Source organism: Narcine bancroftii, chromosome 1 (assembly GCF_036971445.1).
Source record: "Narcine bancroftii isolate sNarBan1 chromosome 1, sNarBan1.hap1, whole genome shotgun sequence".
In the NCBI taxonomy this organism is placed as follows: Eukaryota; Metazoa; Chordata; class Chondrichthyes; order Torpediniformes; family Narcinidae; genus Narcine; species Narcine bancroftii.
In genome coordinates this window covers 331,967,181-331,983,781 of record NC_091469.1, presented here as the reverse complement: position 1 = coordinate 331,983,781, position 16,601 = coordinate 331,967,181, and the positions used below count along the sequence as shown (strand labels likewise).

Here is a 16,601-nt window from a genome sequence, read left to right as displayed (position 1 = left end):
AAGTAATGCCACAGATAAAACGAGACTGGACGATGCCTCAGTGATGACAAGGAGTCAGAGGAAACGTTGAATGATCATTTTGCGTCACTGTATGCCGGGGATAGGTCTGTGGGTGATGACATGAGTAAGGTGATGAATCAATTTCTTTTGAAAATATTTTTATTAATGTTTTAAAATATAGACAATTGAACAGTACAATTATACAATGCGCTATAAGATTCAAGAAAAAAAAATTAAAGCATTGTACATTATCCTCATAATAAGGAAATCCAGAGCATAGAACGCAGAGCACAGTCATAACAATAAAATAGATTTAATAACAAAAAAAACCCAAAATAATAATTTGAAAACCCCTTCCTTCTTCAAAGCAAGGTTGAAAGTTGACACGTATGAATCAAGTGACACCAACTTGGAGAGGGACATTACGGCACCAAAATTCCAGAACAACTCTATATCTTCAGGTTATGATAATAGTCCATAAATGGGCCCCATGCCTTTTGGAACTTAACATTTGTATCCTTGACAGCAGATCTAATTTTTTTTCTCGAGTTAAATGAGCCATAATATCCCTTAGCCATTGTGCACATGATCTTTCCGTTATTGCATGTCTGGCCATCAATAACGTAAAAGTTAAAATTCGGCATTGAATAGAAGTTAGTAATACATTAACTGCTCTTTTTAGATTATTTCAAGATGTTGAAGAGAGGATATATGTCTGAGTAGAAAGGAGACAATTTAATTTTAGACACGTGTTCTCAATGTACTACTTTAAATTACAGTACACCAGTGGTTCTCAACGTTTTTCTTTCCACTCACAAACCACTTTAAGTATTCTCTATGCCATAGGTGCTCTGTGATTAATAAGGTGGTGTGTGGGTGGAAAGAAAATGATTGAAAACCACTATTTTAATTGTACCTCATTGACTCGTTATGTGCACCATTTCATAACTCCAAAGGAAATTGGCCTATGACAATTTCTCTCAAGCAAAATGCTTCAGTAACAACTGGGTCTAGAGCAGTGACTCTCAACCTTCCCTTCCCACTCACATACCACTTTAAGCAATCCCTTACTAATCACAGAGCACCGATGGCATAGGGATTACTTAGTGGTATGTGAGTGGAAAGAAAAAGGTTGTGAACTGCTGCAGTAAACAAAATACCATGCAAAAAAGGAAGTAGTGCTGAATGAATCAATTTCAAATAGAAAATTAAATTATCATCTGGCCCAAGCCCCTGGGAAGGGAGGCCATATCTAGGGTTTAAAACATAGGATAGCAATCACCAAGAAATGCATTAAGAATTCAGGAGGTGTGGGAATGTAGAACCTACTCCCACAGGGAGTACTGGAGGAGAATCCACAAACACTCGATGATTCTGGGAGGAATTCTCTTTTGCTTCCCTTTCTCTGACTAAGAGGCACTTCAGGCAATTTCTGTCGATGGCGAATCTTGTCTGTCTCACGGCAGATGAAAACAAATTTTGTATAATATTGCACTGGCTTTATTACATAACAATAAATTGAATCTTGAATTTTAATGATTTGGATTATGGGAATGAATGGCTTTATGGCCTGTTTGCAGGTGATGAAGGTAGGTAGAGGAGTAGATCGTGTTGAGGAAACACTGAGGCTGCAGAAGGACATGGGCAGATGAGGAGAATGTGCAGAGAAGAGGCAAATGAAATACAATGTCATAAATTGTGCGGTCATGCACTTTGGTAGAAAAAATAAACAGGCAGACTTTTTTATATAGGAAGAAATTTAAAAATACCCAGATGGAAAAGGACAGGTGAGTTGTCCTGCAGAATAGCCTGATGGTAAATAAGTAAAGGTCTGGGTCCACTGCAATTTGCCTGCCATCACAATTGCTCCACAGCAGATCCAATATTGCTGGCTCTTCAGCGACCACAGCTCAGCCTTATTCTCTCAGTGCTGGTCAACAAGCTCCAAACCCTGGGCCTCTGCAACTGGATCCTTGACTTACTCATCGGAAGACCAGTCAGTATGAATTGGAAAAATGTCTCTTCTCTGATGATCAACAAGGATGTGTGCTTGGCCCACAGGCTCTACTCACTATACACTGTGAACCGTCTACAAATTTGCCAATGGGACCATGGATGTCAGCATAATAAGAAACAGCAATGAGGAAGTGTACAAAAGTGAGATAGATCAGCTCGTTGAATGGTGTCACGATAATAACCTTGCACTCAACATTAACGAAACCAAGGAGATGATTGTAGACTTCAGGAGGAAGTCAGGAGAACACAAACCAGTCCTTATCGAGGGGTCAGTGGCGGAGAGGGTCAAGCACTTTAAATTCCTCAGTGTTGACATCTGTCCTGGAGCCTCCATGTTGATGCAATCATGGAGAAGGCTCGCCAGTGGCTATACTTTGTGAGGTGTTTGAGGAGATTTGGTATATCACCGAAGACTCTTGAAGAGTCTACAGGTGTACCGTGGGGAGCATTCTGGCTGGTTGCATCACTGTCCAGTACAGTATGGAGGTGCCAACGCTCAAGACAAGAAAAATCTCCAGAGGATTGTTATCTCTGGTATTTGCTATTTTCTCCCCAGGAGAAAAAGTGCTGGCTGTCCACCTTCTCTAAGCCCTTCATAATATTATATACCTCCAGTATCACTTCTCATCCTTTGTCACTCCAAAGAGAAAACCCCTAGCTCTGTTGACCTTGCTTCATATAACATGTTCTCCAATCCAGGCCATACCCTGCTAAAACTCCTCTGCATCCTCTCTATCCTTCCCGCAATGAGGCGACCAGAACGGAACACAATACTATGTGTGGTCTAACCAGAGTTTTACGGAGCTGCAACATTACCTCGCAGTTCTTGAACTCTCTCCCCTGGCGAATGAAGGCCAGCACACCATACGCCTTCTTAACCACCCTATCGTCTTGCAGGGCAAGCTCGGGGTGTCTTTGGGCCTGGACCCCAAGACCTCTCTTTTGCTCTATACATGTAGGAACCCTGCCATTAGCCATATACTCTGCCATCATGTTCGACCTTCCAAAATGCATTACTTAACAATTAGCCAGATTTAACTCTATCTGCCCAACTCTGCATCCTGTCTATATCCCATTGTAATGCACGACAACCTTCAACACTATCCACAACACCTCCAGTCTTTCCCAATCACTATCATGGAGCTGGAGAGGGAAATGGAGACTCCCCACTCTGACTGCTGGGTTCATCCCACTTTCACTTAGGTTCCTGTAGGATGGGATTAGAACGACAGGTTTTTGATGACAGAAGAAATCAATAGATGGATGAAGTGCACAAATTCCTCCAGCGTTGTTACCCTATGGTAGTTGGCCTTCTTCCTGTTGCAATATGACACTCTTCCTTCCCTCTTCTTCTGTGACCTGGTGTCTTCTGCTGTGATGGGGGCTGACTGCTGTGGTTGCAAAGGACAGGAGGTTGGTAGTTCCCCAAATACCTTGGAGTGCCCATCTGGGGCACGTGGTTCACTGTTCCCACCAGATTTCGCACACAATTAACCCTTCCTTTCCCATCCATCTCTCCAGGAGATGCAAATGTTCAGCTGGTTAACTTGGCTGAGGAGCTGGCAAAGAAGACAGAGGATGCAGCACGACAGCAGGAAGAAATCACCCACCTGCTCTCTCAAATCGTCGACCTGCAGAGGAAGACCAAGGCAGTGAGTGGCAGACCTCACATCTCACACACAGACTTGCTGGAGAAACTTGTTAGGTCACACAGCATCCATGGGAGGTAAAGGCCACCAACATTTCAGGCTTGACCCCTTTGTCAGGTCTAAGCAAAAACAGGCAGGGATCTGGATAAAAAGGGTGGGGGGAGAGGAGAGGAAGGGGCTGGGGGAGAAGCACAGGTTCACAGCCCAATAGGATGATACAGATAGGAGGTAGAAGGCAGTGTTTTCCTTTACTTCCTCTGAATTCCATGACTAGATCATGATAATAAATTCTGATTCTATGGATGCTGCGTGACTGGCTGAGTTTCTCCAGCATGTTTTTATGTTGCAGTTTATTCTGTCTTGTTAATCTCCAACCAGACAGTGTTAACATCAACCTCCAATTTTCATTATCTGCCCACCAACCCCCCCCCCCCCCCACCCCCGAGTCTCTTCACTTTACCTCTGTCTCCTTTCTTCCAGGTCTCCACCCCTTCCCTTCTCTAAGAGCTAACCCCTCCCTATCACTTCTCAGCTTCTTTCTCTTCTACCCTCCTATATGATGACCTCTTGCCTATGCTCATCCACCTACCCCTCCCTCTCCTCCACCATCCCCCCACCTTTTTATTCAGATGGCTGCCTGCTTTTTCTTGTCCCTGATGAAGGCCCCAGCCCAAAATGTTGGTTCCCATTTACTTCCTATGGACAGTGCATGACCTGCTGAGTTTCTCCAGCACTGCTGCGCATTGCACAGGAACTTTACCGATATTTTGTTTTTTGTCTTTGTTTGATTTATATAATCTTTTCTTTGTGGTATTAGGGTAGGGGAAAAATAGACTCTGTATGTTATATTCTGTTGTTGAAAGAGATTGTACTGTTTGTTTGGATTTGTATGAGTCTTTGAAAATCAAAAATAAAATATTCAAAAAATATATTCCAAATAGGGTCTCCCCAACATCTTGAACTCCTGTAATCAAGTGTGCTGACCACTGAACCTAACACCGTTGTCACCACCCTGTCCATCTCTGTTATCACTTTTGCCGTGACATTTCTTGGTTCCACAATACTCACCGGGGCCTTGCCATTTACTGTGCAAGTCCTCCCCTGCTTTGTGTTCCCAAAATACAACATCTTACACTCGTCCGAGTGAAATTCCACCCGCCATTCCTTAGCCCACTTTCCCAGTTGATCTGGATCCTGATATCATCTCAGATATTCTTCACTGTCCCAAAATTTGGTCATCTATAAACACACTAACATTGTCATCCAAGTCATTAATGTTGATAACAAACAGTGAACCCATCACCAATTCCTGCCACATCCCACTGGTCGCAGATTCAAGATTCCTTGATTTCCATGTGTAATTTGATGCAAAATTTGCTTTAGTCAGTCGTATGGCAAAGAGATTCGTCATCAGCAGAAATTGTCAGGTGCCGCTTACAGTCAGAGAAAGAGAAGCAAAAGATAATTTCCCCCCAGAGTCACTGAGTGTCGAAGGATCACCTCCAGCACTCCCATGGCCTCTGCAGCCACAGAGATTCTGGTTCAAACTATCGGCTACCCGAGATCCAAATTCAAGCCTCCATCATGATCTGGGAACCTTCAGCATCCTTGGCACTCTCTCTCATCCTGTTTTGATACCTAGTATCTCTTCAGTCAGTCGCCAGCTGCCTATAGCCTAATGTGAGTCCTTTGACCACAGTTCAAAGTCACTATCCTGAGGATCGTTTCCCCTGCTTCTTTTTTTCAAACGGGGTGGGGGGGGGGGGTATCCCTGTCTTCTGGTGCCCTGCACCAGTCCTCTGTTCCCCTGGAGTCTGTAACCCCTTGAGGCTGCTGCTGAACACAGGTGCCACCATCTTGGGCCCAGACCCCGCAATCGCTGGATTTTAAATAAAACATTGTCTGCTCCTTAACAGGGTTCCGTTCTGAAAAACAACCTCCATTACCACCCCTTTCAGCAAGCCAGTTTGTCATTTCAGTGAAAGATCCAGCATTGTAACAGGCCCTTCTGATCTTGAGCCCATGCCACCCAATACACCCATGTGACAAACCCCCTTATTTCTTTGGAATGTAGGAGGAAACCTGCGAGGACACAGGGAAAATGTTGTACAAACTCCTTACAGACAGCAGGGGAAACCATCGTGCAACCATCGGCCACCTCCCCGGACCTCATGTGTGCCATCTTTCACCAGCCCACCATTCAGTGCTGTGTGCCCCACCATTGACAGTCAACTCACCAGCCTGTCATTGCCTGGCCCATCCTTCATCTATGGCACAACAGTAGCCACCCTCCAGTCTTCCAGAAGCTTGCCCGTGGCTCACAATGCCACAAGAATATCTGCCAGACTCTTGCAGATTCTTCCCGAGCTTCTCACAGTGGCCTGGGATACACCCATGGGCACTTCAAGACCTCCAGTCACTCTTTTGTGGTATTTACGTGCTTCAAGACTTCATTGGTCATATAACCAAGTTCTCATGATCCTCTCTGAGATAATTTTCAATCAGGGCAAGTTTGCAGATGCTATGATTAATAAAAACACAGAGATGTTTGAGGAACTCATCAGGTCTCTCAGCGTCCAGAAGAGGTAAGGATGTATAACTGACGTTTTGGGCCTGAGCCCTTCAAGGTATAATTTCCCCTGGCCCTGAAGAAGGGCTCAGGCCTGAAGTGTCGGTTCTATATCTTCACCTCCTCAAGACCTGCTGAGTTCCTCCAGCATTTCTGTTTTTCCATTTCAATCAGCCCTATCTTTGACAGGAGATGCTGGGATAATGGGAATTGTCAGCACAAAGGCAAGATGAGAAATGTTATGTTAGTTCCCTATAAAATGCAGAGAACTCGTAGCGATAGCTGATGATACAGTGTCATTTTTCCTTGTAGCAGGATGAATTTCCTCTACCTATGAGAAGTGGCACAGCTAGCATAGTGGTTAGTGCAATGCTATTACAATGCCAGCGACCCGGGTTCGAATGCAAAGGTGTCTGTATGGAGTATGTACATTCTCCCTGTACAGAGGTTGTAGGTTAATTGGGATACTAGGGCCTCACAGTCTTGTGGGACAGAAGGGGTTGTACTCTAAAATAAATTAAGGCACCCTATCAAACAAGATAGTTGCACGTTGAATCTGTTCTCATTCAATGTTTTTAAATTTTTGTAAATATACTGTAAATTGTAGCTTGCCTAAATTGTCTTCCAAGAAACACGGTCAATGACAAAGTCACCAGTCGAGTTTATTCCGGTTTCATCTCTCATACTAACAGTGTACAGGTTGTTGCTTTAGTGTTGCCCCCAGTGTGTCAAGGAGGGAGTGTGACAATTGATGGAGTTGATGGGAATGCAGGGAGAAAGTCAGCAATACTTCAAAGGAAATACATGAAGGCACACCACAGAATTTGTTGTCATTCCTTAAAATGGTATGAAATTGATGGATGCAATAAAAGAACAAGGTTGATGAGCATGGTGATTAAGTGAACCAACTCAGCCTGGATTGGAAGGGTCAGAGAGATCGACCTGTCTATCTCACTTCACCCAGATTCATCATGGCAGAGGTTCCCCATCATATCCTTTGTTCATTGTTCATCTCTGATCTGTTTCCATCCGACAATTCATAGGAATAATGCTCGGAAATTAGTTTCCATCTTCGTCTGGGGTGCAATTTAACTAGAACGGGTGTTGATGTTGTTGAATGGCTGGTCTTTTCTCTGCAGTATGGTGTGGAAAATGAAGAACTTACTCAACATCTGAGTGCAGCTAAAGACGCCCAGCGTCAGCTCACAGCTGAGGTAAGTGCTAGTCCACCTGTGGATCAACTGTTTGGGACCAAGTTGATAGCTGGCTTTACCTCGTTATGATTCTTTGAAATTCTCTGTTTCAGGAATGTGGAAGGAGCAGGGAGGGGCTTGGTTTTTGGAATGAAGCAATGGTTGGAATATTGGCAGCACTGCTATGGCTATGGGATCTGGGAAAGTAGAATTACAATTGAGGATATCGAGAGGTACAGTGGATGTGAATGTATAGTTGGGAATCTGGGAGAGAAGGACAACATTCAGAGTATTGTTCAGTTTTGGCCACCGTACAAGCTGAAGATGTACAGAGATTTGCGAGGATGTTGCCAGGACTCGGGGGCCTGAGCTATTGGGAGAGGTAGAGCAGGCTGGGGCTTTATTCCTTGGAATGCAGGAGGATGAGGGGTGATCTCATAGAGAGGTGAGTACAGAGAGTCTTTTGCCCAGAGTAGGGGAATCAGTAACCAAAGGACATGGGTTTGAGATGAGGCAGGAGAAATTTAACAGGAACCTGAGAGATATTTTTTTGTGCACAGAGGATGGTGGGAGTATGGAACAGGCTGCCGGCGGGGGTGGTTGAGGCAGGTACTATTGCAATGTTGAAGAAAAGATTGGACAGATACAAGGATAGGATGGGTTTAGAGCAGTAGCTCTCAACCTTTTTCTTTCCACTTACGTACCACTTTAAGTAATCCCTATGCCATCGGTACTTATTTAAGGTGGTATGTGGGTGGGAAGGGAAGGTTGAAAACCACTGCTCTAGACCCAATTTTTACTGAAATATTTTACTTGAGGAAAATTGTCATTGGCCCATTTCCTTTGGAGTTATGAAACCGTGCACATAACGATTCAATGAAGTACGATTAAAACTGGTTTTTAAACTTTTTCTTTCCACCCATATACCCTTACTAATCACCTATGGCATAGGGATTACTTAAAGTGGGATGTGAGGAGTGGAAATAAAAAGGTTGAGAACCACTGGTTTAGAGGGATATTGGCCGCTTACAGGCGGGTAGGGCTGATTGGGTGGGACATTTTGGTCATCATGGGCAAGTTGACTGACAGGCCTGTTTCCATGCTGTGAAACTCTATTTCAGGGGTGGCCAACCTTTTAATTTTCAAAATTTAATTTAGACATACAGCACGGTAACAGGCTATTTCAGCCCATAAGTCCATGCTGCCCAATTGACCCACACCCCCAATATGTATTCCTGGGCAGAAATGGCCTGCTACTGTACTGTGTGTCTAAATTAAAATTAAAAGGTTGGCCATGCCTGCACTATTGGGCTTTGGTCTTGAATTGCGGAGGAGGTTTCAAGGGCCCGCCGATCTTGTCCATCCACCATCCTTTGCACAGAGTAAACAAAAATGTGCTCCAAAAAGGTGACAGGCCAAAGATGAGTTGTTGTGATGCTTGGTTTGAATGTTTTCCTCTGGTGACAATGTAGTTTAAGTTGTGTGTATATTTCTGTCTACAGTTGCGGGAGCTGGAGGATAAATATGCAGAGTGCATGGAAATGCTCCATGAGGCACAAGAGGAAATCAAGAACCTGCGGAATAAAAGCATGCCAAACAGCACACCACGGCGATACCACTCTCTCGGCCTGTTTCCTCTGGTAAAACAAGCCTGGGTTCCTCTGCCTTCCCATCACCTTCATACTGAGGGGGTCCTAACGAAGAGCTCAGGCCTGAAATGTCGACTGCCTCTGACTTCCTCTGGAAGCTTGCGTAACTTGCTGAGTTTCTCCAGAATAATAATGTACTGCACCAATGTGCCTGATTCTCCTCTTCCACCACTGCATCTGTGGCTGCGTAGGTCGCAGGTCTTCACATACACATTCCACACCCACCCTCATCAACCTTTTCTTCGGCGGGGAGAGGGTTTCCTCATTTCCCCACCAGTCCTGCTGCCAATTACTTTGAAACGTCCACCCTTTCAGCTCGACCGCTCAGCGAAGAGAAATGGGTCCTTCCAGCTCAGTTGAAGTCTCTTCTCAGGCTCCTGATCTGTTGATACAACCCTAGACTATCCAATCATTCCCCATAATGACAATTTTCCATTCCTATCCGCATCCTTGTAAATCTCTGCTGCACCCTCTGCAATATGATCACTATTCTGCAATGTGATGACTGGAACTGTCCACAGTACTTGAGCTGCAGCTGAATTAATGCTGTATACAATTCCAGCATAACCTCCTTAGAAACAGGCCCTGTGGCCCTTCTAGTCTGTACCAAACTATTATTCTGCCTAGTCCCATTGACCTGCAAACAGTCCATATCTTTCCATGCCCCTCCATGTACCTGTCCATATTTTTCTTAAATGTCAAAGTTGAGCCCACATTCATTCACCACTTTAGCTGGCACCACTCTCTGTGTGAATAAATTCCACCTGATGTTTCCCTTAAACCATATAACCATTTACGGAGCGGAAACAGGCCATGTTGGCCTTTCGAGTCCGCACCGGTTCACTGATTAACATTTCACCTTTCAACCTTAACCCATGTCCTCCAGTTCTTGACTCGGCTAACCTCTATGGAAAAAGACTGCTTGCATTTACTCTACTTATACCCATCATAAATTTGTGCACCTCTATCAAATCTCCCCTCATTTTTCTGTGCTCAGACAATAAAGTCCTAACCTGTTTAATCTTTCCCGGCAACATCCTAATAAATCTTCTCTGTATTCTTTCAAACTATTGATATGTTTCCTGTAGTTAGAAATTTGCACACAAGTACAGGTACTTTACGAAACTAGAGAGTTCCTATGAAACTTTTCGTAAGCCAAAATGGCATAAAGCGAAGACCCATTTGCTTTTTCGTAAAAGCGAAAACCCATTCAAATTTCTTTCAGATAGCGAACACAGGTTTTTTCATAAAGCAAATTTTCATAAAGCAATTACTCACAAAATGGGGTATATCTGTACTCCAAATGCTTTCTGCCTTTACAGACAATACTTCAGCTGATGTGGTAAAGATGTAGAATATCAGTGTTTTTACCCCTTGTTCTGCTACATTCAAGGATCCAGGGACATGCCTTTCAACGTCCCTTGGTCCCACCACACCACATTCATCATTTTTCTGCCCAACTGACCAGACCAGCCAGATCTTCCCGTTGTCTAAATGCTGCGTCTGAAATCTTACCAACGTGGCAAGCCTCAAGCTTTTTGTCATCGCATCTCCTCATTGATAAATGCGACAGTAACTGTGCACTCTGCCCTGGGGACCTCCACTGGTAACAAGTACTGATCAATCATTGCCTTAAAATGCATGGGTCAGATTTCCAAGAACCTGCACCATGACTTACAATCACATCCATTCATGGCTGGTAGTCCTTGGTGGTGGACAGTAGCCCTCTGCGGAAAGAGATGACCCTGACTCCTGCCTAGTTTTCTTCGTCTGTTTATGATGACATTAGCCCAGGGCTCCAAGCATGCCCGAGGGAACTGCGGCATTTGTAACTGGGCCTTGCTTTAATGGGATGGTTTGTTTTGTTTCATCCAGGATTCTTTAGCAGCTGAAATCGAGGGGTCAATGCGGAAGGAGCTCCGGATGGATTTAACGCCCTCCCAGGAACAGAAGTACGTCCCGTTTATGCTGAGTCTACAAGCCTGCATTATTTTCAAAACATGGTCGTTTTGAAAGTTTGATGTATTTTCATTCATGCCATATGTTGGAATTGTTTGTGGGGTTGAGAGGGATCAGTTTTCTTAACGCAAGATTTTTAAAGCATTTATAAAAAGAGGGAAGGTTGAATTACAATATTTACTGAGAACTTAATGCAGGTTCCAGGGCCTTCACTGGAGCTGGTAAGCCCAAGGAGAAATGTACGTCGAGCCACATGCACAGGGTTGGTCAGAGGTCGGATTCTCAACCTTGGGGTCCTTGCAGCTGAATCCACATCAGCCAGCTGCGAACTGGCTGACAGGAGCACGATCAAATATCCAGAAGTGAAGAACTGTTGTCCACTTAGAACCAGAACTGGTGCTGTCGAAATGCGTACAGAGGTCATGTAAAACCCACTGCTAACGTGGTTCCAATACTACTTTTTCAGTTCCATTTGATCAACCCAAATTAAGCTATGTCTCTTCGAGAATGAAGCACTTTTGAAGGTTTTAAATGGAATGTATTTTAAATACACTAAGAATTTACTGTTCCTCCACAAAGCAGAAATGGTTCCTTGCAGAATGCTCATTCCTCAAATGGCATGTCCTTACCTCAACTCTTGCACCACCACCTTAGCCTCTACATGCCGAAGCTTCTCGAGCCAAAGCCTCAAAGTCGCAGTCCTACATTGGTCACTCACACGCTGGCCGCTCTTGATGACTTTTCTATCTACCTTAATACAAACCTTGTCATCCTATTCTTACGTTACCAGTGTTCAAAATTAAACCTTTTTCATTCACTCACAGAATTTGCATACAGTCAACACTCATCTGTAATTCCACCCCCTCCCCCGCCCCCCGAGAAGGGAATGGATTCAGCATCTGTTTCTCATCCCCCAAATAATGGGGTATAGTCAGCACCCATCCCTAATTCCCCCCCCCCCACCCGAGAGGGGATGCTGTCAGCACCCATCCCTAATTCCCCCCCCCCCCCGCCGAGAAAAGGGTGGATTCAGCAATCACCTTAATCCCCCTTGAGAAGGTGATGAATTCTGCACCTGTCCCTAATCCCTCCCAGGTAGTGGGTGCAGTCAGCATCCATCCCTCAGCTTCCTCCTTGAACTGCTACTGTCCGTTCGGTGAATGTGCTCAACAATGCCATTGGGGTGGCCGTTCCAGGGTTTAGACGTGATCTATTGACATGTCAGGCCAGTGTGTGGGTGGGGAGGGAACCCACTGGTGGTGAATTCTGAGTGACGGTACTCTTTGATATTGGTTATGGAGCTTGTGAAGTGTAGGAGTCGTCTGGTCAGCAACACGGTGCATGTTGGAGATGGTTTGGCAATATAGTAGTCAGGTGGGCCAGCAAAACTGAATTATGGATCCATCTCAAGGTGGCTGAATAATTTCTGTTCATTTCTGTAAGAACGTCTGGAATTGACAAGTTGCATTTTATATGGGGACTACCAGGAAAACAGGAGGCTGCAGATGCTGGGAAATTGGAACAGTTCACAGAGTGCTGGAGGAACTCTGCTGGTCAGGCTGCCCCTGTGGAGGGATATTGTCGACGTTTCAGGCAGGAACCCAGATTCTGACGAAGGGCTTCGAACCCATATGTCAACTGTCCATCACCTTCCACAGATGCTGCCTATATTGCTGAGTTCCTCCAACACTCAGTGTGTTGCTCTTGGAAAAAGCCATTCGGTTGAGAAGCTGTTGGCCCTTCTCCAGTCCAGATTCCGCAGTAGTAGGTGTCGGGCCAAGTCCCACACCATTGTGGAAAGCAGTGGGAGAAGCTGGCATCTGCCACATCATTCATATTGTTGTCATTGGAACAGAGCAAGCTGTGTGCACATCATTGAGGTTCTTCACCATTCCTCCCCAGGCACCAGCAGAAACGAGTGTTTGAGACCGTGCGCACAGTGAACCAGGTGGTGAAGCAAAGGTCTCAGGGTCCCTCGCCAATGAACATCCCAGGGTCAAATCAGTCGTCAGGGTTGAACTCTGCCTTCTCCAGCTGTGTCAGCACACCGCGGTCCAGCTATTACGGAGGAGACATCACTAACATCGTCATTGACAACAAGACCCAAAGCGTCATTCTGAAAATGGAGTCATCTGAATTGGGGTAAGAGTGCAGGCTGGTGCTACTGGGAGAGATGCTGCCTGACAGTGCCAGAAATCAGGTTCAGTCCCCACCTTGTGTGGAGTTTGTATGCTCCCCCTGCGACCATGTGGGTTTCCCTCTGGTGCTCCAGTTTCCTGCAAGTCGGTAAGTTAATTGGCGTCATTCATTGCATGAGTGGCGGGAGAACTGGAGGGTAATTGGTGGCAAGGGGATGGGAAGATGGGAATGTGGGGTGATGTGCATGAGATGTTGTTGGCACATACATAAGAACAATGTGCAGAGGCCGTGAAATTCTCACCTGCTGCAGCCATGCACCAAATTATTAACCATGAGGCAGAACAAATATATTTTTCTCTATGACTTACTCCTGTGACATCGTCATATGATACCCCTTAAGTTCTGGCCTTGACGTGATCATTTTTGCTCACACCATCTTGACGAAAGAACTGGTTTACTGATTATGGAAGAAAAATCGAGAGTTGTGGGTGTGAGATATGGAAAAGTTAGATTGTTATGGAGTAAGGTAAAGGTGCCATTATTGTCACATAATACTACATTTAGAATGTAACATACTTTTGTCTACCTTAAGGCATCAGAGAGTCGCCACTTTGTCCAGCGCCCTCACAGAAACCTACAGCACCTGGTATTCCTATGCGCTCTCCCCTCCTGTGCCTGCTTAGGTTCCGAGATCAGACACTTCCAGGTGTATTCAGGCTATTAGATGTTGTCCAAGTAAGTTTCCTTAGGTCAGCACAACATATGGCTGAAGGGCCTGCCCAGGGCTGTAATTTTCTATGTTCTATTGTTTGTTCCAGAAACTTTTTAAAAAATTTACTCTGTTGCAGGATGTTGGCAGGTTTAATTCACCGAAGGGTGTTTCAGTTAGTCAATGAATATAGTGTCTTGCACATTAGCACCAAAATTCTAACCTGCTGCAACCCAACAGGTAGTTGTGAAGAAAGAGAATAATAATAAATTGATTGAATTAAATTAATAAGAGATAATAAATACATAAGATAGATAATAAATATTCACAGTGATCCTTGTGCAAGTGTTTTTGCAACAGTGCAGACAGTCCTTATGTGTTGATGGAGCAGTCCCTCATCAGTTTAACAAGGGCAGGTTCAAGAGCCTGATCACTGATGGAAAGAAACTTCTTGAGCCAAGAGCTGCTGGTTCGTGGATGGTGTTATGAAGTCTGTTACTTGGGATCGTTACTGATGCCCCCCTCAAAATTAAAATTCTCTGTGTTCTTTTGTACCGAGAGGTTTGTTCCTGAGGGTGAAACTCAATGGTGACATTTCAGACTTGCTGGAAACCTTCCAGACACTTCCTGACAGGAGGTCAGCTATAGTGGGGGCGTGGAATGGTGCCCAGGGCATCTTTAGATGTGGTGCCAGACTGGGATTGGCTGCTGTCAAACAAGTTCCTCCACCCACACACGTCTGACTAAATAATTTCTGTTTCAAAAAGCCAGTGGAGGGTTAAGTTTGATCAGGACAAGCCACTAATCATCTCTAAAACAGTGCTCGAGGTTGTTACAGCACTTGGTCTGAGAGTTAGGGCCTGTAATAGGGTCAAGTCCCAGCAGTGGGCTTGGGTAGCCAGTCTGAACGCAGGGCTCTGACTCTGGCGCCATTGCATCCCTCTTCTGTTGCAGAGGCGAGGACAGCCACAAGAAGCTAGGCCAGCCAGGGGTGCCGGGCTCCAGGGATTTGGAGGCTGCCCTCCGTCGCCTGTCCCTCCGCAGAGAGAACTACCTCTGTGAGAGGAGGTTCTTTGAGGACGAGCGTGAGAAGAAGCTGCTGGAGCTGGCCGAAAAGGGAGATCAGTCCGGGAGCTCCGCGACACCAACAGAGAGCATCATGTCCCTGGGCACCAGCCTCTCCGGAATCTCCGACTTCTCCGGCTTCTCAGGAATATCCTTCTGCAGCCGCTCATACCTGCCCGAGAAACTACAAATTGTCAAGCCCTTAGAAGGTGATGTGAAGCCTCTTTATGTCGCCATCTTAGACTCTCTCTGGTTCCTCCTGTTCCGTAGGAAATATGGGAGCCCAGTGCACCAACCATTCCTTCTACTTCCGAGGCAGCCAGTCCCACTGCTGGTTTGAAGTCCTTTAACTTAAAATTTCCTGTGACTCGTGATTTATTGGGTGGGTAAATTAAAATTGTGACGGTAATGAAATTGCCTGGAACCATGCTGATTAACAAACCAGTTGTGATTGGGCTGGGTTCCTTCCTATTCTTGATCATCAACTCACTTTGTAAAATTTGGCAAAGAAAGTTCAGTGTTCAATGGATGAAGTATGAAGGAATATGCTGCATCTCAGTCCATTTTCCTTTTACAATTTAATTTTACTTCAAATTTGATTTATTTCAAAAGCTATCATTAGTTTTATTGGAGAAACAGCATTGCTTAATTTGCAATATATAGATGTGCTAGAGAAACACAGCAGGTCATTCTACCTTTGCCCTTTTTTTTCTGGTTGTGAACTTCCATTGAAGTTTTCATTGTTGTTACTTTGTCAAAGCTAGATACACAATTGAGGTCAATGAGTTGGATAAACAATGAACCATTCCAGTGGCGACTTGAATTTAACATTTCCGTTACACCATATCATGTCCTTCTCAAACTATCCCTCAGGATCAAGGGTGACCTACTGCCACTCCAGTTCCATGGAGTCTGAAGTGGCTGATATGGAATCTCTCACAACTGGGATCTGAAATGCTTGATGGTGATGGATTGTTTGAAGGGGTGCACTCCTTCTACCAATTCATTAGCCCTTTGGTGTGTTCCCAACACGTGGAACCATGAGCACTGCCATCCCAATCTCTTCTTCCCCTTTGACTGGTCCCGGGCTTTTGAGAACATCCTTAATCATTTCATCTGCCACCTGGTCATCTCCTCCCATGATAGAGCTCGGAATAGAATGTCTGGAACAGGACATACATCTTCCTCCTCCACCTGCCTACTCCCTTCTCCCGCCTACTCCCTTTCTCCTTTTCTCTTCTTATTCTAACTTCTACTCCCTCCATCTCCTCTCTCTACCATTCTCCCTCATCCCTCCTTTTCTCTCCTCTCTCTCCTCTCTCCTCCCCTTCTATCTCCTCTCTCTTCCTTTATTCTCCCTCCTTCACCATTCTCCCTCCTCTCTCCTTCTTTCTCTCCCCCTCCCCTCTTTCTAACCCTTTCTCACTCTGTTTTTTTCCCTTTCACTTTCTTTCTCACAATAGCCGCTTTCAGGTGGCCAGAACACCTGACTGTAAAGCTGCCTATTCTACCCCAATGTGGCTGTTGGGTGGCCACCTGAAAGTGGAGAACCCCGCCAGGAGGAACACTTACCTAACCCTCCTCCTGTAGGTATATTCTCCGGCTCCGAGAATCCCCTGTTGCACCTGAAGACACCAGTGGGACTACGGCCAT

At 45.1% G+C, this 16,601-nt stretch overlaps 1 protein-coding gene across 1 annotated transcript in view; it reads left to right on the top strand.

The window, feature by feature from the left end:
• The window catches only part of LOC138757700 (trafficking kinesin-binding protein 1-like), a 178,657-nt gene that overhangs the window by 140,993 nt on the left and 21,063 nt on the right, over nt 1-16,601 (top strand). Inside the window, exons 17-22 of the mRNA XM_069925458.1 lie at nt 3,538-3,668; nt 7,374-7,448; nt 8,930-9,067; nt 10,952-11,028; nt 12,938-13,177; nt 14,838-15,157. Of these exons, the coding sequence (XP_069781559.1) occupies nt 3,538-3,668; nt 7,374-7,448; nt 8,930-9,067; nt 10,952-11,028; nt 12,938-13,177; nt 14,838-15,157 (981 nt within the window). The remainder of the gene's footprint in view (nt 1-3,537; nt 3,669-7,373; nt 7,449-8,929; nt 9,068-10,951; nt 11,029-12,937; nt 13,178-14,837; nt 15,158-16,601) is intronic.